We start from the raw sequence: 21,934 nt of genomic DNA on the forward strand, positions 1-21,934 counted from the left end.
TCTGGTAACACTTTTGGTGAGCCATGGCCAAGAGAGGACACACCTTTTACTGTTAGCCACTTGCAACAACTTGACCCAGAGGGTCTCATATAACTACTAAAATCACTTATTTTAGTATTTATATATTTATTTATTTATTGAGGCAAGCCCAACAGACTGGCTTTTTTTTTTCCCCCCATGGGACAGGGAAAGAAGAATTGGTGCACCAGGGCCTCAGCCACTGTAATCAAACTCCAGATGTACGCGTCACCTTGTGCACTTGGGTCACCTTGTGCATCTGGTATACATGGGACCTGGAGAGTTGAACATGAGTCCTTAGGCTTCACAGGCAAGTGCCTTAACCGCTAAGCCACCTCTCCAGCCCAATTCTAATAATTTTTTTTCAAATTTTTATTAACAACTTCCATGATTATAAAAAATATCCCATGGTAATACCCTCCCTCCCCCCACTTTCCCCTTTGAAACTCCATTCTCCATCATATCCCCTCCCCATCTCAATTAGACTCTCTTTTATTTTGATGTCATGATCTTTTCCTCCTCTTATGATGGTCTTGTGTAGGTAGTGTCAGGCACAGTGTGGTCATGGATATCCAGGCCATTTTGTGTCTGAAGGGAGCACATTGTAAGGAGTTCTACCCTTCCTTTGGCTCTTTGGCTCTCTTTGGTGTGATAGAGATATTGCAGTACTGAGCACTGCAGTCACTTCTTTCCAGCACCATGGTGCCTTCCAAGTTGTCCCAAGGTCACTGCCATCTGACAAGAGAAGATTCTCTACCCAAAGTGAGAGTAGCATTAATATATGGGTATGAACATTAAGAGAAGTGCTTACTGGGCAGTTTGATAAGCATAGTATATATATTTAGCCAGATAGCAGCAGACGTTACACCCCCAGGACTCATGACTACCCCTGTTTTAAGTTTTCAGAATCAGGGATGTATTCCCTCCCATGGAGCAGGCCTCCAGTCCAATTAGAGGGCAGTTGGTTTCCACCATGACAGACATACCACTATTGCACCTGTTGGCTCATTTGGCCTGGCTGGCCAAATATAAGGCTTGCAGTGTCCACTGTTGAGTATCTTCACTGGTGATTTCTCTTTCTCCCATTGAACTGCATGCAGAATGGCTTCTTTCAGCTTTCTGCTGGTCTACATGGAGGAGGTTATCAGCTCAGTTCCAGCAGGATTTCTCAGTGGCTTTGCAGCCCAAATATGTGGAGTCTTCAGCAATAGGGTCTTACCATCTATTCCTGGTAGGAAACCAAAGACCTTGGCAATGGCCTATAATGTTTTGGGGGCATCAGGGGCCTCCCTGGCCAACAACTCACTGGAAGGTATCCCATCCCTGGCACTGAAAATTTTCTAGCAACAATCTATGGCTCCTGAGTGTTCCATTGTCTAAAAACATAGAATTCCATATGATTTATTTATGTCCTCTTAGATTTTGATTAGCTTCCCTCCACCTTTCCTTTACTTGATCTCTTCCCCTGACCTCACTTTGGGCCTTTTCACCCCCACTAATCTATTCTTCTACTTACATATCTACAATACCATCCTATTAAGTACTCCCCTCCCTTAGGCTTCACAGGCAAGTGTATTAACTGCTAAGCCACCACCTCTCCAGCCCAATTCTAGTAATTTAAAAAAATTTCCCACTTTAGCTGGCATCAGCTACTTTTTGCCTCTTGTAGTTTGAATGTGGAGTGTCCTCCACAGCCTCAGGTATATGTTAGTAAGCCTCATACTCAGTCCCCAGCTGGTAGAGCGTTTGGGAGTATTAGATTCCTCTACGGTGTCTGAGACTCAGCTTTTCTTAGAACAGTGGTGAGGTTCATTCCATATCGGTTCAGTGTGGGGCAGCAGTGGGAGAGCCATGGTTTGGGACAGATGAAGGACAGAAGCTGGTATTGGGGGGACAGCAGCCCAGGAAGATGCACAGGAACTTTAGAAAACTTGGGATGGAATAGCAAGAGGGGAGGAAGGACGCTAGGGAAAACCAAACCAGACTCTCACCCAAGAAGCAGAGAGTGAGAGAAACAAGAGAGGGAAGAGGAAAAAAAGCTGTGTGCAGTAAGGAGAGAAAGAACAAGACATAGAAGAAGGCATACACCTTAATTCAGTGAGAAGCTGAGGAAAAGCCCTCTCTGAGGGAGGGGGAAGAGCCCTGTGAGAGAAGGGCCTCTGGAGACTGGGAAGGTGTGGGCTGGTAGTTAGCAGAGTCAGGCTGTCTAAGCTCTTTTGAGGAAGTGAGGCCTTTGAAGACTTACCGATGGCAGATTGGAAGGGGAAGAGGGGAATTGGGCTCCTGAGATTCTAACAGGGAGGTGGAGCATTGCTGGAGAAGGTGCGTCCCTAGGGCCGACCTCCAGGGAAGTTTGTTAGTCCAGGCCCACTGGGTGTTGAGGAGTTTACTCTTGTACCTTCCTCCATGTTGATGTGACAAGATGTGACGCTTGTCTTTCTGCCTCTCCTGTGCGTTCTCTGCAATGATACAGCTTCCCCTTGAAAATGTAAACCCTTTCCTGCCATGAGCTGTTCCTGGTCACATGTTTGGTTGCTTGTTTTTCATGCAGGTTACAGTAAAATTTTAATTAAGTCTCATGGAAGCGCTTCAACGTCATGATTTTGCAGCCATTTTCAAGGATGGTGATGACCTGCTGTCCTTAAGGCTCATCAAAAGACATCGCTATTGCCAGCTCTTTCCAAACTTCTGCAGAAACACATTCAGATAAGCAGATTTACTGGCTGCCTTTGGTCACATGTTTTGTCTCAGCAAGGTAATTCTGAGCCTCTATTTTGTGAAGCAGAGAAACGACTTTTTGGATTTGTTTTAGACTCTCAAGAAAATCTGACCCATGGCAAGTATCTCCGCAATTGGTGCACCCCAGCTTTGTCTTCCTGTTGCTTTGGGACTCCTTTGACTTTTTTTTTTTTTTTTTTTTAACAATTTGGTGACTGGCTTTATTTTTTTAGAGTTCTGAACTGTTTTGTTCTGTGGAAATTTTAGGCTATTATTCTGTTTGTTGCTTTCCCCTCCGAGGTAAGGTCTCACTCTAGCCCAGGCTGACCTGGAATTCACTATGTAGTCTCAGAGTGGCCTTGAACTCATGGTGATCCTCCTACCTCTGCCTCTGTGCTGAGATTAAAGGTGTGTGCCACCATTCCCGGCTATTACACTGTTTTGTTTTTTATAACAGATCTGTCTATTTGGAAGGATTTTGGAGTTTTGTTGAGCCAATGTAGTCTGTTGAATGATTTTTATTTTTATCATTGTGGGGTTTTTCGAAGTAGGGTCTCACTGTAGTTCAGGCTGACCTGGAATTCACTATGTAATCTCAGGGTGGCCTTGAACTCATGGTGATCCTCCTACCTCTGCCTCCCAAGTGCTGGGATTAAAGGCATGCGCCACCATGCCTGGCCCCTGTTGAATGATTTTTTAAAAATATATTTTATTTATTTATTTGAGAGAGAGAAAGAGAGAAAGAGAGAGAGAGACAGAGTGAACCAGTGCTCTAGGGCCTCTAGCCACTGCAAATGAACTCCAGGTGCATGAGCCCTCTAGTGCATCTGGCTTATGTGGGTCCTGGAAAGTCGAACCAGGATCCTTTGGCTTTGCAGTCAAATGCCTTAACCACTAAGCCATCTCTCCAGCCCTGCTGAATAATTTAAGACAAAACAACAACAACAACAACAACAAAAACCCCAATGGTGTTGAAGAGATTTGTATTGAGACTTTTTTTGTTTTTGTTTTTGTTGTTTTTGAAGTAGGGTCTCACTCTAGCTCAGGCTGACCAGGATTTCACCATGCAGTCTCAGGCTGCCTTGAACTCATGGTGATCCTTCTACCTCTGCCTCTTGAGTGCTGGGATTCAAGGTGTGTATTACTGCACCAGGCCTGTACAGAGATATTTTTAGCCATAAAAAAATAAAAAATCATGAAGTCTGGGCTGGAGAGATGGCTTAGTGATTAAGGTGTTTACCTGCAAAGCCAAAGGACCTAGGTTCGATTCCCCAGGACCCACATAAGCCAGATGCACAAGGTAGCATATGTGTCTGGAGTTCATTTGCAGTGGCTGGAGGCCCTAGCATGCCTATTCTCTCTCTCTCTCTCTCTCTCTCAGATAAATAAATAAAAATAAAATATTAAAAAAATAAAGTGTGCATTGTCTTAGTGCTACCTAGGGAAAATTCTAGCTAACTAGTCTTCTGTAAACTTACAATGGTTTCTAAAGTAGCATGGAGTAAAACCAATCTGCCCCTGGGGTTCCTGAAAATAACTTAGTAGCTAACTTCTAGTATTTCACTTTGGCATTTTTTTTTTTAACAAAGAAATGAACTGAGTGATAAAATTATGATTCTCAGCATGCCTAACTTTAAGTATGTCTATGTAGGCCTATGTGTATGAATGAGTGTGAATTTTTTTAGGCCTCTGTAGTTTTTATTTCTTCCTTTGAGAAAGTTGCTAACTAAAAATGTAAGAAGTTAGAGAATTTGATTTTGACACTGGAAAGAAAATTGGGGAGGGGGCTGGAGGGACGACATAGCAATTAAGGCACTTGTCTGTGAAGCCTCAGGACCTAGGTTCAATTCTCCAGGTCCCACATAAGACAGATTCACAAGATGGTACATGTATCTGGAGTTTACATTTTTCTCTCTCCCTCTCTCTCTTTGTCTCTAATAAATAAATTTTTAAAAATTAAAAAAAAAATTCGGGTTGGAGAGATGGAATAGCTGTTAAGGTGCTTGTATGCAAAGCCAAAGGACCCAGGTTCGATTCCCCAGGACCCATGTAAGCCAGATGCACAAGGAGGCGCATGCATCTGGAGTTCACCTGCAGTGGCTGGAAGCCCTGGCGCACCCATTCTCTCTCTCTCTAACTCTTTCCCTCTCTCAAGTAAACAAATAAAAATAAGCTATTAAAAATTGGTTTGAGCCGGGTGTGGTGGCGCACGCCTTTAATCCCAGCACTCGGGAGGCAGAGGTAGGAGGATCGCCGTGAGTTCAAGGCCACCCTGAGACTACAGAGTTAATTCCAGGTCAGCCTGGACCAGAGTGAGACCCTACCTCAAAAAACCAAAAAAAAAAAAAATTGGTTTGATATGGCTTTATTTTTATATATTTTATATATTTATTTAGGCACACCTCAAATGCTGATTTTATATATATGTAAAATCAGCATATATATAATTTTATTTATTTGCAAGTAGAGAGAGAGGGGAGAGAGAAAGTATGAGCGTGCCAGAAACTATTGCTGCTGCAAATAAACAGACACATGCACCACTTTGTATGTCTGCCTTTGCATGGATTTTGAGGAATCGAACCCTGGCCAGAAGGCTTTGTAAGCAAGCACCTTTAACTTCTGGGTCATCTCTCCAGCCCTTAACTCTTATATTTCGAGAAAGTTGCCTTTCCCTTTCCAAATACTCCTCCCCACCCCAACAACTTTACTCAGGTCCAGATGATCTCTAACTACTGTGATGGAAACTGAGGTCTACTGCTCCACCTGTGGCCCCGGGTTGAGAAGATATTCTAAGCCCCAGTAGGTTTGAACTGGAAGTGCAAATTGCACATCCCTTACCACAGCAGGTTGCTTAATGAAACATTACAAAGAGTGCTGAAGCTCATCCCACCAAGAAAGAAACACTGACTGATGCAATAGTTTTCTTTTTATCTTTTAGAAAGAGAGAGAGGTATATAGAGAGAGACAGAGAGAGAAAGAAAGAATTGGCACACCAGGGACTCAGCCACTGAAATTGAGCTCCAGATGCTTGCGCCACCTAATGGGCACGTGCAACCTTGCGCTTGCCTCACCTTTGTGCGTGTGACTTAGGTGGGCTCTGGAGAGTCAAACATGGGTCCTTAGGCTTCCCAGGCAAGCATCTAATCCCTAAGCCATCTCTCCAGCTCCTGGTCAGGGGTCTTGGCACAAGAGCATTTCCACTTTTGGGCAGCTTTTCGTGATTTCTGGGTCAAGGGGCTTTTTCAATCCTAAGATAAGAAAAAAGCATTAGAAAAGACCTGGGGAAAAATACAAGGCACTGTACACCTGGTATTACATGGTATACTAACCCTCTTCTCATAAATGTTTTCCCCCAAAGAAAGAAATCTGTCTCAGTGTTTTTTTTTTTTCTACAAAACTAGCCTTTCCTATCAGTCAATTTTTCATTCACATCATGGTGTACATCTGTATCAGTACTTGAATTGTTTTTTTAAAAAAATATTTATTTATTAGGAAGGGTGGCGGAGAGTGAGAGTGAGTATGGGCACATCAAGGCCTCTTGCAAACAAACTCCAGAAACAGAAACCGCTTTGTGCATCTGGCTTTATGTAGGTACTGGGGAATTGAACTCAGGCCATTGCAAGCAAACACCTTTAACCACTGAGCAATCTTTCCAGCTCCACAGCTTTTTTTAAGTTTAGCTCCCCCGTTTATCTTCATCTCTATTTTCATTTAAACTATATTTACCTTAGGAAAGATCTTATTTTACCAAAGTTCTTTTTGATCCAAAAACATGTCCTTTTTCTTTTTTTATTTAAAAATTTATTTATTTAGAGAGATAAATAGAGTGAATGGGCACACTATGGCCTCTTGCAGCTGCAAATGAACTTCAGATGCATGCAACACTTTGTCCATTTGGCCCTATCTGAGTACTGAGGACTCAAACCCAGGCCTTCCGGCTTTGGAAGCAAGTACCTTTAACCTCTGAGTCATCTCTCCAGCCTTCTTTTCTTTTTTAAGAATGTTTTATTTATTTGCACATGTGTGTATTAGAGCCTCTTGACACTGCAAACAAACACCAGACATTTATGCCACTGGCTTACATGGGTAGCTTGAGAATTGAACCTGAAATGGCACTAAACGCTAAGCCATTTCCCAGGCCCTGAGGTCCTTTTCTTTAACATTCATTGCCAAAAATACATTTTATTTTTATAATTCTTATATTTCTTTTTTCTTATTTGTTTGTCCTTTTATGTTCTCCACTTTTTGTTCTTCCAATATTTAGAAAATAATCTTTAAATGAATACCTAGAAAACTCTCTGAAAGACAAAAAGTATGCATATTGCACCTTACACCTTAAATATCTATATTAATTATATTATAATCAGTGATAAGTACAGGCAAGACATGGCAACAGCCCTGTGTAGGTGTTTGCTGTTTTTGAATCAGGGTCTCACTTTAGCCCAAAATCTCTAAAGAAGACTTTCTTAGCCAAATATCCACTGTTATCCAATTTATATCACAGCCAGACAATATTAAAAAAGAAAATCAGTTTGTTTGGCCTTATTTATCTCTCAGAAGATGGGGCAAGAGACCCATTATAGGTCCTATTTTCACTTTGGAGCAGACCAAGGAGTTAGCCAGGACAGCAAAACAACTGGTGGGTAGGTAGGTAGGTGAGGGTAGACTCTGAGGGGAGAATGGTATTCATGGTAAGCTCTGGCAAGTCAATCAAGTGGAGATAAATATGGAATAAAAGTGTCCTTCCACCTCTTCCACTCATGTGACTTTTCACACAAAGAAAACTCTGAACTGAGATTGAGGATCCCAAAATTTTTACTGGTTTGGGGGCAATGAGAGTCCTTGATGCTTGCCTGAGGGGAGAGGTATGTTACCTATTTTAATCCTGTGTCTTCATGTGTCCCAAAGACCAGATAAACTCACCAGAGGACAATGGTGACTGGTGTTTGGCATAGAGAGACAGAGGCTGGAGGAGGAGGGGCAGGGAAGGCCCAAGAGAGCGATCAATCCCCATAGTACCTGTGTCTGAGTCATGGCACCACATAGGTAAAGTTCAGGTTCAAGAATAGAGGTTTGTTTCTTGGAGCCAAGATTTTATTTTATACCAGTGAAAGAATGGCAGGATCTAAGGCAAAAGGGAAGAGAAGATGTTGGGATTCAAAGTTGATTTTTTTTTTAAAGATTTTTATTTATTTATTAGAGACAGAAAGAGAGAGAGAGAAAGGGTGGGGGGAGAAGAGAATGGGCATGCCATGGCCTCCAGCCACAGCAAACAAACTCCAGTCGCATGTGCCACCATGTGCATCTGGCTTACATGGGACCTGGAGAATCGAACCAGGGTCCTTAGGCTTCACAGGCATGAACCTCAATTGCTAAGCCATTTCTCCAGCTGGAAACTTTTTTTTTTCTGTGTATGTTGTGCACATTGTGTGTTGAGAAATGGAATGTGAAGGGACTCAATAGACCCAAATTGATCTTCCCGGCAGATAAAGAAGTTTCAGGAATTATTATCACAGGCCTTATTGCAAAATGCAGGTGTTTTCTGTTATCTAAAAAATGGGATGGCCCCCTCTGTGCAATGTACCATGACCTTCCTATACCTCTCTGTTTCTAAATACCTATATGTTTACATAGCATACAATTTTTCTTGCCTCAGTTTCACCTAACCTTGTATTTTAACTTTCATCCTGTTTTTACAATGAACATCTTGTGGTTTTCTCCAATAAAAGCTGACACTTCTAGCAGTTGGAGGCTGCATCCTGAGATCCTGAACTCTGGGATGCAGACCTGGTGCACAAACCTTTTTTTCTTTCTTTTTATCCAATAAAACTTTGCCTCACATTCTGTGAGTCCATGGTCTTACTTGTGTGACACTGGACCCCATAACAGTGTGTGTGTGTGTGTGTGTGTGTGTGTGTGTGTGTGTGTGTGTATGAACATATGGAAGTATGAAGGCCAGAGGTTAACATTTGGTGCCTTTGTTGATTGCTCTCCATCTTATTTATTGAGAAATAGCTCTCTCTTAGGGCTGGAGAGATGTCTTAGCAGTTAAGGCACCTGCTTGAAAAACCACAGGACTCAAGTTCGATTCCCCAGTACCCACGTAAGCCAGATGCACAAGGGGTCACATGCATCTGGAGTTAATTTGTAATGGCTAGAGGCCACTGCTCTTTCTCTCTCTTGAAAAATAAATAAATATTTTAAAATGAATTAAAAAAAGAAATAGCTCTCTTATTAACTTGGAGCTGTTTTATTCTAGCTAGGGGACCTGCCTAGGATTAGGCATGTGTGCTGGGGATACAAACTGAGGTCCTCATGCTTGTATGGTAAGCACTTTGCCAATTGACCCATCTCCTCAGTCCCTTCTACCCTTTTTTTTTTTTTTTTGGCTTTTCCAGGTAGGGTCTTACTCCAGCCCAGGCTGACCTGGAATTCACTATGGAGTCTCAGGGTGGCCTCGAACTCACAGCAATCCTCCTACCTCTGCCTCCCGAGTGCTGGGATTAAAGGTGTGTGCCACCACGCCTGGCTCCTTCTATCCTTTAAAAATATTTTTATTTATTTATTTGAGAGGAGTGAGAGAAAAAAAATTATGTATATATATATGGAGAGGGAGAGAGAGAATGGACGTGCCAGGGCCTCTAGCCACCGCAAACGGACTCCAGATACATGTGCCACCTTGTGCATCTGGCTTACGTGGGCACTGGGGAATTGAACCTGGGTCCTTAAGCTTTGTAGGCAAGCGCCTTAACCCCTAAGCCATCTCTCCAGTCCTCACCCCCTTTTTTCGGTAAATGAAATTATAGGGTGGCTCTGGATAGTCTTGTAATCTGGTAAAATAAACTATGTGTCACAAGGGTTGAACAGGAGTGTTAAGGCATCTTTGAGTATAAATGGTATTTCCTGTGAGATTTCTAAACAAATTGAAGGTTTTCAGGGAAAGGAGATGTCATATACGCATAAGCCTTAAGTTCGGTCCATTGCTATTTAAAATTCTCATTTGAAAATATCCTTATATAAGAGGAATACTATCTCTCTGTTGCAACCTACACAGTAAATGTTAATTTTGTTGGGATTTTTGAATCTCAGCTGGCTTCAACAAAATTCTGGAATGAATGGTTCCTTTTCCTTTCCGTGTCCCCCAAATTTTTCACTTTCATCCCGCCTCAGTTCCACCTGCACCTAGCCAAGCACAGACGAGCTCGGGTAGGTAGAATGGCCAGTTGCAGTTGCAAAGGAACACGAGGGAGATTTATTCCGTGGGACAATAAGGAATCTGCACCTTCTAGTGCGATGGGTCCTGGGACTTGTAGTTTGCTCCTTGAGAGACGACCTCAAAAACAAGGTCGACGAACTACACTTCCCAGAAGGCCAGAAGACACTGGAGTCATCTGGAAAGTGCTCCGGCTGGCTGCGCTTCCCCAGCGCAATGGGACCGGGTCAGGGGGCGAGTGGTGGCGCGAGTTCCCCGCGTGGTACCCGCCTGAGGCTACTCGCGGGGTGAAAGGAAGAGCGAGTGAACAGCCACATTTATGACCAGTTTGGTGGCTGATCTCGACTGCTGCGGAGGACTCAGTAATATCGACTTTAAGCAGGTACTGCTCATTCTGGCACTGGCTGAGGGATGGCCAAGGCCTTTTCCGGTGCCAATAGGCGCCGCCTTCAACGCTTGATGGGCGGGGAAACCCCGTTACCTGGCAACCAGGGCTGGGAGAGGGGTGTCGGGGAGAGGGGCGCGCGTGCGCATCAGCTCTGATGCTCACCTAGTGGAAGCCCCCTAGGTTTTGTCCGTGCAAGTGTCTCTGTCAGATTATCTAAGAGTGGGAAATTGTGCATGCAAATCCTCGGGAAGGTGTGAATCAGTGATTATGTGTCTGGAAGTTTTCATGTGAGTCTCGGATTGTGTGAATCTAGGATTTTTGTCTGTGAGCGCCAGATGAAGTTTTGGGGATTGTGTGTGAGTCTGTGGGATTGTGTGAATCTGGGATTCTGCATGTGCGTCACTGGAGTTGTGTAGTCAGAGTTGCTCAGTGAGTGTGTCTGGGAGTGTGTGTGGCTGAGTGCGGGTGTGAAGGAAGCTGAGTGAGCAGGTTCAGGTGCCTGCTATGAATAGATGGCCCCTAGCTCCTCAGCAGCTCTTTCCCCTGACAGCATAGGAAGAATGAGCCCATAATGGACTCCCCGCCACCCCGGCAAAGTTGCAGGCATCTTTGCTCATGTTTCTGTTGGATTTTCCTCTCTTGAATTTTCCCATCTTCTTACCACTTTTCACAGAACCTGTAGTTAACTCCTGCTGGAAGCAGAGCTTGGATTCCCCTTTTTTCATTGTCCATCGTGCGCATTTTGTTTCTTTTACAGACACTGGCATTATTCACAGGGGGCCTGGCTCTGGGACAAAAGGCCTGCCCTCACCAAGCTTTCTTGTGAAGGAAACGATGGGCCTAGAGACAGAAAGTTCTTGAAAGGAGAGGAAACTGAGGGAGGTGTTTTAGAGTAGTAAGTGTGATGGTTCCCTGTGTGTGTGTGTGTGTGTGTGGGGACTGGAATGGCAGCATGAGTGGATAAACCACCAGGACAAGAGTTCCTGGTAGTGGGTCTCAGGTGTGCAAGAGGGAACGGGAGAGAGAGAGCTGGCTGCTGGCCTTGAGGGCATGCAGGACAGTTGAGGTGGCCAGGTGAGCAATGTAAGTGAAAGAGGAGACTAGTGTTTTCATTTAGTAAACTTTGTCATTGAAGCATTACCTTCAGTTAGGCTACTGGCAGGTCCTAAACACATTTCAAGTGTTTTCACAGGGCAGACCACCTTTTCCCTCCCCTTCCTTCCTACTGAGTTACAGCCTCAGCCACTGTGATCCATGCTTTCTAACCTATGGCATTATTGTGGTAAGGGCATTGGCTAGAAGGTGGGCAGCCTTCATCTTGGGGGTGGGGAAGCTGTGAGACCACAAGGCAGAATGCAGGGGGCAGTGTCTCATTGTAGACCTTCAGCACTGCCTCAGGGTTACTGGCCTGCCACAAGGTGATGGAAACAAGGGCTGTGTTTGTACCTGAATGGCTCCCTGGCTGTGAAGAGAGGAGTTTTTTGCCTTCTTCCTTCCCCTTGAATTCCACTGAATTTTCCTCCCTGGTACCCATATAGCTAGAACACCTGATGGCATTTCAGCAGATAGGTCAGGATGACCCAACATTCTTGTTTTGTTTTTCCCATTGCTTCCCTGCCAGTGCAGTTAAGCTTCCTATTTCCAAGAAATTTTTCTTAAAAAAATAAAAGCAACAATATTAACATACATGATATACATGTTTTATGCAGGAGCTGTCCTTCCTCCATGCGTCAAAACATCTGCCTTCAAAGATGCTCGTTCCTAGCCTGTAAAAGCTTCAAGGATTTTCTTCACCCATGGGCATCTGAGCTGGGGTGCTTTGTGCTTTCTACTAGAAGCATCATGTGTCAGATACAATTCAGATTTTCTGGCTGTGGTGTGTTCATAAGTAGAGTGCTTGTCTACCACAGGCAAGACAGACCTTTCCTCCTACCCCCAGCCCCTGAGATGTGACTCATGCTTTCAAACCCAGTACTTTCACTTTAGTAGCCATGTTACATAAAAAGAATAAAAATTTGGCTGGAGAGATGGCTTAGTGGTTAAGATGCTTGCCTGCGAAGCCTAAGGACCTATGTTTGACTCTCCAGATCCCACGTAAGCCATATGCACAAAAGTGAGGCACGCACAAAAGTGAAGCAAGCACAAGGTTGCACATATCTACGAGGTGGTACAAGCATCTGGAGTTCTATTGCACTGGCTGAGGCCCTGGGATGCCAATTCTCTCTCTCTAAAAAATAAAAACTTATTTATAAAAAAAAATTACAAGAGAGATAAAAATAATTTTACCCAAATACAGTTTGCCCTTCATATCTGCAGTTTCCTCATCTGTATGTTCTAACAACCTTGGATTAGAAAAAAAAATGTTGCTCAGGAAAAAAGAATTTTTTCTTGCCATAATTTCCTAAACAATACAGTATAGTAATCATTTATGCAGCGTTTACATTGCATTGAGTGTTATCAATCATCTAGGGAATGATTTAAACTAAAACATGTAGGAGGGTGAACAAGTTCTACATAGACGCCACATCATTTTATATGAGGGAATATGAGCATGCAAAGGGTTCTGGTGTTTGCAGGGGGTCCTGGAAACCGTCTCTTGTGGACAGTAAGGGACTTTATATATAATAATGAAATTATTATAAAGATATTTTACCATGCGGTTCTACAGTAGTCATAGCCGCCTGTGCCTGGCAGCTGCTATGCTGCACTGAACAACACAGCTATTGAGGAAGATGCCTGCATCAGTGACTTTCTCATTGCTGGGACAAAATATCTGACCAGAAGCAGCGTAAGGAAGGAAAGGGGTTTATTTCAGCTTACAGTTTCATGGGGGAATTTTCATCATGGTGGGGAAAACATGGAAGTGGCAGACAACCTGCCTCCCATTTCACATCAGCAGGGAGCAAGGAGAGAGAGAGAGAGAGAGAGAGAGGGAGGGAGGGAGGGAGGGAGGGAGGGCAAGAGAGCAAACGAATGAGCAGAATCAGGGCTGTATTGTAATACCTCAAGACTCACCTCCCAGTGACACATGTCCTCCAGCAAGGCTCTTCTTTCTAAAGGTTCCATAATGTTCCCAAACAGTGCCACTGGGGATTAAGTATTCAAATACATGAGTCTGTGGAGAACATTTTACATTCAAACCACCACATTCCATTCCTGGCTTTTATAGACTTATGGCCATCTCATGATGCAAAATAAATTCAGTGCGAGTTTAAAAGTTTCCCAACAGTGTTAAAAAGTCCAAAGTCAATGTCCTATCTGAGACTCAAACCAGTCTCTTAACTGTGAATCCTGTAAAATAAAAAGAACACATGCTTCAACACATAATGGTACAGAATAAGCAAACACTCTCATTTCAAAAGAAAGGAATGGAGGCATAGCAAAGAATAATTAGACCAACGAAAAATGAAAATCAGCAGGCGAGCATCAAATCCTGGAGCTTCATGTCTAGTATCTGGGACTCATAATGAAATCCTCCAGGCTCTAAAAGATTCACATAGCTCCACCTCTCCAGCTGTGCTTTGTTTTAGCCTCTCTCTCTCTCTCTCTCTCTCTCTCTCTCTCTGTTTATTTTTATTTATTTATTTGAGAGCAACAGAGAGAGAGAGAGAGAGAGAGAGGGAGAGAGAGAAAGAGAGAGAGAGAGAGAGAGAGAGAGAGAGAGAGAGAGAGAGAGAGAGAGAAAGGGAGAGAATGGGTGTGCCAGGGCTTCCAGCCACTGCAAATGAACTCCAGATGTATGCTCCCCCTTGTGCATCTGGCTAATGTGGGTTCTGGGGAATCGAACCTTGAACCGGGGTCTTTAGGCTTCACAGGCAAGCACTTAACCACTAAGCCATCTCTCCAGCCCAGCCCCTGTCTTAAGCAAGGGCTACCCCAAACCCACAGCTCTTCCAGGAAGATGTACCATGGTACTGGCACTTCCAAAATCCTGGGGTCTCTATTGCAACCTATGGTTCATCTTTATAGCTCCATGCAGTAGCTTTATAGCACCTCCTTGCAAGGATGTGGATCCTGCCTCACACTGCTTAGCCTCCGTGACTCTTGGAATTGTGCTGTGGTCCATGATCCTCTGTTTCTTGCATTATTCACTTAATCCTTCTAAAACCAGTGCCACATGAGTGACATTGTCATTTTTTTCTGCCAGGTGGAGATGAAGCCTGATCTTGAGGAGCAGGGAAGTCCTTCAACACTCTTTTTTTTAGGTTTTTTCTTTTTCTTTTTTTAAAAATATTTTTATTTGTTTATTTGAGAGCGACAGACAGAGAAAGAGGCAGATAGAGAGAAGGAGAGAGAATGGGTTCACAAGGGCCTCCAGCTCCTGCAAACGAAATCCAGACTCGTGCACCTCCTTGTGCATCTGGCTAACGTGGGTCCTGGGGAGTTGAGCCTCGAACCGGGGTCGTTAGGCTTCACAGGCAAGTGCTTAACTGCTAAGCCATCTCTCCAGCCCTATGTTTTTTATTTTAAGGGAATGCACATTCTTACTAGCCTAAGCCTTCAATGCATTGGTTTGCCTTCAGAATATTTTTCCTATTGTCATATTACAGAGCAGTCTGCTTATCCTCAATGGTGGTAATCTCTAAAGCAGAAGTAGCTACACCCTCTGGACTGAGAATTTCAACTACTCACATTTCTTTCGGTGCCAAAATGTATGTTTTTCATGCCTTTCTGTTCTGTATTTCCTCTCTTTCATTGGTAGATTTGAATCAGGGAAGCAGAGATATTGTGCTACAGAGGCATTATTTTTCTACTTTGAAATTTCTTCCACCAAACACATTAGTTCCTTACTTTAAAAAAAAACAATTTTTTTTTGTGTGTATGTGTGTAGGTATGTGCATGCATGCATGTGCATGAGCATGCATGTGTATGATTGCACCATGGTATCCTGCTGGCTTTACATAGATGGCTAAGGAATTAAACCTGGGTTGTCAGACTTTGTAAGCAAGAACCTTAACTGCTGAGCCATTGCCCCAGCTTGGCTTAAGTACTTGGGACACAGGTAGAATGCAGCCAGATTCTTTGCCACAACATCTCATGAACTGTCTCTAGCCAAGTTCCTGAACACATCCCTTTTCCTGTCTGAAACCTCTTGAGCCAAGTCTCCCTTGTCTTCATTTCTCTGAGTTCTGGTCTTCCAAACTCTCACCAGTATGGTCCATTAAGTTCTGCGTACGGAACTTGTAAGGGTTCTGTAGACCATAGTTCCAAATTCTTCCATATTTCTCCTGCAAACCAGTTTCGCAAAACTAAGAACTACATGGTTGGGTTTAGCACAGCAATGGCCCCACTCCTGATACCACAATGTGTATTAGTCAGGGGTTTTTAGAGGAACAGAATTGATAGAATGGATATATAAAGGGACTTTATTAGATCAGCTTACAGGATATGGGCTGGGCAGTCCAACAATAGCTGTGTGCAGACTGGAGAGTTGGAGAACCCTCTAGCTGCTCAGTCCACAAGGCTAGATGCATCAGCAGACTTGGTCTGGCATAGAAGTCCTGGAGGATTCCTGGGGAGCTGCTGGTCTTCAGTCCATGTTGGAAGGCTGAGGAAGCTGGGTTCTAGTGTCCATGAAGGATGGCAGCAACAGGGTAGATGGACTTGTCAGTGAGTAGCTTGGTCAGCCAGGTAAAAGGCTATGTTCTCCTGGAGCTTCTTTATAAACAGTCTATTACTGGAAGGACTTTCCACACTGGAGGAAGATCTTCTTCCCCCCACTGGTCTTTGCTGGAAACCTGCCTAAGAGGTGTGTCTCTTACCTGATTCCTAATCTGATCAAGTTAACAAAATTTAACCTTCACAATGCCCACAGCCAGCTATTTATTAGCTGGGGTCAGTGGCTACTGCAGTCTTTGTGTTTAGTGTAAAAACAGTCATCAATTGGGGCAAGAAGTGGGCCTGATGTGGCCTTGCTGACCAAGGCCCTTCCCTTGTGGGACTCCAGAGTTCTGTTTCTCTTCTTGATAGCCAAATGAAGCATGATGACTGGTGGGTAGATTGAAGCAGGACTATTCACTTGCTGCATAGAGATGGGGGAACTTCCAGGACTCAGGGTGCTGGCTTCTTGGGGCACCCAGGCTGGCAGAGCACCCTGGGTTCCTCAGAGCTAGTGTACCACAGTCGAGGTGTCCTTTGTTTCATGCTCAACATTGCAGTTACCTCCTTGCTGCTGGGATACACAGCCAGAAGCAGTTCATGGGAAGCATGGGCTTGTTTTGGCTAACAGTCTCCAGGGAAGGTTTCATCATGGTGGGGAAAGCATGGCACAGCAGCCAACTGAGCCGCAGGGGAAGGAAAGAGTCTGAGTGAGCTAACTCTGAACACCCAGAGGATTGGACCAAGGTCCATCCCCAGTAACACTCTTCTTCTGGCAAAAGGCTTCACCTCCCAAAGGCTCCATAACCTTCCCAAAGTGCCTCCAGCTGAAGGCTAAAACACGTTAGGCTGTGGGGGACATTTTGCATTCACTCCACTGTACCTAGCCATCAGCTTCCTGTTTCATAACGATGCCCCTGCTCATGGGAGAAGATGGATGACATCACCACATCACTGCAGGTGTCACAAAAGATGCTTCAGTGTCTTGATGTAACAAATGGGGACAGAAACCCAGCTATAGAGAAGACAAAAAGGAATGAAGTAAGGAGTACAGGGAAGCTTTGTAAACTGCAAATTGCAGCTCTGTTTCTATTGTGGTCTTCAAGTCCCTAAACTCAGAAAGCTGAGAGACCAGGTAGGGGGACAGTCCTTGTAGCTTCACAGCCCCCTTTTCAATAGCTACATCCAAGTGTACCATCAGAAACCAGTCTGGTGTGAGATGCAGGGAGTGGGTAGGGGAGTATCTTGACTAATGTATCACTCAGCTTTTTAGTACAGAATCAACTTAAAAGGAACAGAGGAGGGCTGGAGAGATGGCTTAGTGGTTAGGCGCTTGCCTGTGAAGCCTAAGGACCCCGGTTCGAGGCTCAGTTCCCCAGGTCCCACGTTAGCCAGATGCACAAGGGGGAGCATGCATCTGGAGTTTGTTTGCAGTGGCTGGAAGCCCTGGCGCGCCAATTCTCTCTCTCTCTCTATCGGTCTTTCTCTCTGTGTCTGTTGCTCTCAAATAAATAATAAAAAATGAACAAAAAATAAAATAAAAAAAAAGGAACAAAGGAAGCCAGGTGTGGTGGTGCACACCTTTGGAGCATTGCTGTGAATTTGAGGCCAGCCTGGGGATACAGAGTGGGTTCTAGGTCAGCTTGGACTAGAGTAAAATCCTACCTTGAACCCCCTCCCAAAAATTAAAAAAAAGGGGGCCTAGAAAGATGCATCACTGTTTAAAGGTGCTTGCTTACAAAGCCTGTCAGCCTGGGTTTGATTCCCTAGTACCTATGTAAAGACAGTTGCACAAAATAACGCATGTGTCTGGAGTTCCTTTGCAGTAGCAAGAGGCCCTGGTGTGTCTATTCTTTCTCATTTTGCTTGAAAATAAATAATAAAAAATGTTTTTAAAATAGAAAGAGGAATAAAGGTTTATGTAGACTCACAGTTTCAGAGCCCTCAGTGTATGCTCAGTAGCCCTGTGGGCCAGCGGCAGCACAGCTCGGGGTGGGAGCCTGTGGCAGAGGAGGCCTGTTCTCCTCGCTGGTGACCAGGACATGGAGGAAGGGCTCACGGTCGCAATATCTCCTTTGAGGGCCTTTCACCAAAACCTGTTTCCCAGTAGGCTCTTTCCTAAAGCTTCTCCCATCTCCCGGCAGGGCCATCAGCTTGGGGCCCATGCTGTCAACACTTGGCCTCTGGGGCATCTTCACATTCAAATTCTAACAACTGCTGTTTAGGAAAAATGCTTTCTTGATAAAAAAATGTTTAAAATAATCTTTTAAGATAGGTGTGGTGGGGCGGGGGGAAGACAGGCATGGTGATGCGTGCTTGGGACCCCAGTACTCCAGAGGTTGGAGCAGCAAGATCTCAAGTTGAAGGCCAACCTAGGCTACATAGTGAAACCCTGGTCACAGAAACCAAATCAAACCAAACCAAATAACAACACCTTTTAAAGTTAGCTCACTTTAAAATAAATTCAGGCCATTGTATTAGATGGCTTATTTTATGATGTTTTCAAGGACATACATTTTGCCTTTACGAAGATCAAAGCTTTCCTTTGGTGCTGTTCATATCCTGGGGTGAGCTCTGTCAGCTGTGTAAACTTTTGGATGGTGCTTCTGCTTTTGTTGACTTGGTGATAGGTGGCTTTTCACCACCAGCCTGCAAGTGTGGTGCATTGCATTGATCCCAAGTGTTGAAGAACCCTGAACTCCAGGGGAGACCGTTGCTGCTTGCTCAAAGGCTAAGTCATGTCACTCTTTGAGTAAACTACTGGGTTTGATTTGCTATTATTTTGTTAAGAATTTTCATAGCTGTTTTTTATTTTTTTTATTTTGCTCTTGTGCATGTGTGTAGGTAGTGTGGTATGTGTGGTATACGCAGTGTACGCACACATATACATCCGTGGGGTGTTCCATGCACTCGCCTGCAGTGGTTGGGGGGACGCTCACTTGTGGTGTCACGTGTCCCGCCCCATCACTCTTCTGCCAGCTCTTGGTTGAGCCAGGTCTGCTACCGATACTGGAGCTCACTGCTTCTCAGGAGCCCGGGCGGTGCCCTGGTCTTTGCTGCTCTTTGCAGACTGGGGTTACAGGTGCCCGTGGCTTTGCTCAGCTGTTTCCGCTGGATCTCGGATTTGGGTCAGTTTCAGGCCCTTCAGGTCATCAAGCTTGCAGAGGAAGCACACTTAGCCGCCGAGTTATCTCTCTGATCCTTCGTGGTTGTTTTGATGAGGAATGTTGGTTTCTGTTTTCCATGTAACACCTTCATCTCTCTGGGACTTATGAAGCTCAGTCCTTCCTCTGACCCATGTGGCTCTTATTATAACAAATGGCACGGAAAGGCAGCCTTAACATCTCTCGTGCTTACCCCCTTTCTTTCTGGAGCACAGACCAGCACCCATGTTCCCTGTCACTGCTGGGCACAGGACTTGCCTGCTGAATATTCTGCTACTGACAATGCCCAGACATGGGAGAGGCAGAAGGGCCTGTGGCTCCGGAGCCACACTGTGCATCACAGGGACACCCCTGCTTACTCCTGTCCTTTGATATGCACAGTACAGGCAACAAAATAACCCATCACCTGGGAGTGATCGATGCGACTTTGACTCTCCCAGGTCCTTCTGTTTGTTTGGATGTCACAATGTGGCTTGTACCCTGGGTGCTATTGACCCTCTGCAAATCATTCCCTAACCGCAGGACATGGACATTACTCTGAAGTGTGTTCAGGTCCCCAGGGAGGTGAAACTGCTGTGCACCTCCTCCTTACTAGCCTGTGGGGGTTCCACAGCTGAGCCCATCACTGGAGACAAGTGACCTGAGCTGGATTCCCATCTTCCTCCTGGTTCTGGTAGGTTGATCCTCCCACATGCCCATGACCTTAAGGGAAGTCTTTTCTTCGAGTCAGGTTTCTCCGGTTTGAATGAGGTCGAGGTGGTCCACACGGAGCTCCTTACACTGGTTGAGAGGCCCTGGTCTCCCCTGCTCAAGTCTGACAGGGATTTGGGGCTTGTTTCTGACAATGCCATTTTGAATGCACTGGGAGGTGACAGCAATTAGAAAGGGGGCCCATGTCTGTTGCTTGGTGCAGGCAGCCCGCCCCTTAACTTCCCGGCTCCCACTCTATTAGTCACTCGTTCCTAGGGAGCAGCTGCTTCTCCAAGCAACACTAACCCGCAAGGTCACCTGGCTTCCAGATGGACTCTCCCTGCCTGCTGAGGCAGGCTGACCAGGGGCACTGGGACCTGGCTGGGGGAGGCACAGAGGAGCCATATTCAGGTTTGGATTAGTACAGCCCTAATTGGAAGAGCCCCCCCCCCCCGCCCATGGGGACTAGCTGCTGCTCGTTTCAGCCATGTTAGCTGGCTAGTCTTTGGGTATCTCAGTTTTCATCATTGTCTCAGCTCCCATAAAGGGTGTAAGATGCATGTTTCTCTGTGTCCACTTCCCATTTCATGGCAGGTCCACGAGCCGGACACTGACTTTTATCCTTGTTCACTGGGGCAGGCAAGTCTTTCCCCTAGCTGCTGATGCCATCTTGTGGGGTTTCCTGTTTGGAATCCAGAAGGGCAGAGCAACCCTCATGGCATAGGGTCTGCAGGCTGCTCCCAGCTGCTGGCCACCTCTTCTGCAGCAGAGACCAACAGTAAGGCTTCATTCAGGGCTCAGCTCACTGACTTTGTTAATGAGCACTAGTGATGCCCTTGGCCTGGGTCATTTTATTGGTCTTTGACCCCCCCCCTAGAATAAGGACGGGTTTCCTTTCTGTATGTTCAGTACTTGGTGGATGGCACTGAGTGTGATTCTTTACAATCTCCTAAAGATTGCAAGAACAGTTTTCTTCCCAAGGACCATGGGGCAAAGAAGGGAGTGTTCCTACAGCCAAGGACAAAGTCTTTTGCCCTGGGAGATACCCTTGTGCTCACTCTCTTCAGGCTCCACCTCCCCCATCTTACTTCCCAGGTTGGCACCATGGGCAGGGGAACTGAAGCTACCCAGGGCCCCCAGAACAATTCCTGCTCTTGGCTCCATGTACTCAGGCCTTTCCTTCTTTCTCCTCACTACCAAGGCCCTGTAAATAGAGACAGGGACCTAGAGCTCAGAGCACACAGCCACCCAGGGCAGCACAGTCCGATGGTGCCCCAGCCACCTGTCACCCCGCCACCAGACTCACATGGGCTGTGTGCTCAGCTAGAACCTGGCCCTTGAACAACTACCAGGATCTGTGTCCTGAGGACCCCTGGGAAGTAGAATGGCTGGAGCCCCGGGGGAGCTGCTTCCCTTTCTGAGGGCAACATGTGCTTCGCAAGATGGGGAGAATGCTATTCATTTCTCTCGCCTAGTGGGGGAGCTGCAGCTTCTGAAGCAGTCGCTGGGGTGGCGCTCCAGCACCTTGTCCACCTGGCACTGCACTGACAGCTCTCCTTCAAAGGGCATGTGGCTAATGAAATCCTTGTCTATGGGAGTACCCAGCAAACTCCTGTGGAATGGCTCTTTTTTTTTCTTTTGGCAGTGCTGGGCTCTGGGCATGCTAGGCAAGGCTCTTGCTGGACCACACTTTGGCCTAAATCATTGCTTTAAAAGTTAGCAAATAGAGCTGGGGCGAAGGCTGGGTGGTTAAAGGCTTTTACTTCCAAAGCCTGGGTGTAATTCCCAAGCTACCCATGTAAACCAGACACAGAAAGTGCTGCCAGTGTCTGGTGTTCGCAGTGGCAAGAGGCTGTATCACACTTGTGCATGCATGCACGAGCATACAAAAATAAGTTGTTTTCAAAGTTAACAATTCCAGCTAATGGCTACTCTCCCTGTGACCACTCGGAGGGCAGATCTGAGCCTCATAGGACCTCCAGGCCCTGTGCATAGGCCTTAGGTGCCTTTTCTGTGTAGAGCTTCAGGGCGGCTAGTCAGTGAAGAAGGCAGTTGAAGAACATCAGCAGAGGGCTGGAGAGATGGCTAAGCACTTAAGGCACTTGCCTGTGAAGCCTAAGGACCCATATTTGACTCTCCAGATCC

The 21,934-nt window shown here is 45.5% G+C and overlaps 1 protein-coding gene and 1 non-coding gene across 3 annotated transcripts in view; one reads left to right on the forward strand and one right to left on the reverse strand.

The window, feature by feature from the left end:
- Window positions 1–2,619: 2,619 nt before the first annotated feature.
- Window positions 2,620–2,748, reverse strand: LOC123453935. Its single transcript, XR_006633101.1, has one exon. It is a non-coding gene; the product is annotated as a small nucleolar RNA SNORA33 (small nucleolar RNA).
- Window positions 2,749–10,133: 7,385 nt separating this feature from the next.
- Pemt (phosphatidylethanolamine N-methyltransferase) overlaps window positions 10,134–21,934 on the forward strand; it is an 87,904-nt gene continuing 76,103 nt past the window's right edge. Inside the window, exon 1 of one of the 2 annotated variants that reach the window (XM_045131042.1) lies at window positions 10,134–10,331. In XM_045131042.1, coding sequence (XP_044986977.1) covers window positions 10,269–10,331 — 63 coding nt within the window. In that variant the 5' untranslated portion in view covers window positions 10,134–10,268. The remainder of the gene's footprint in view (window positions 10,332–21,934) is intronic. The other variant, XM_004669050.2, reaches the window with a different exon arrangement.

This window comes from Jaculus jaculus, chromosome 12 (genome assembly GCF_020740685.1).
Source record: "Jaculus jaculus isolate mJacJac1 chromosome 12, mJacJac1.mat.Y.cur, whole genome shotgun sequence".
Classification (NCBI taxonomy): Eukaryota; Metazoa; Chordata; class Mammalia; order Rodentia; family Dipodidae; genus Jaculus; species Jaculus jaculus.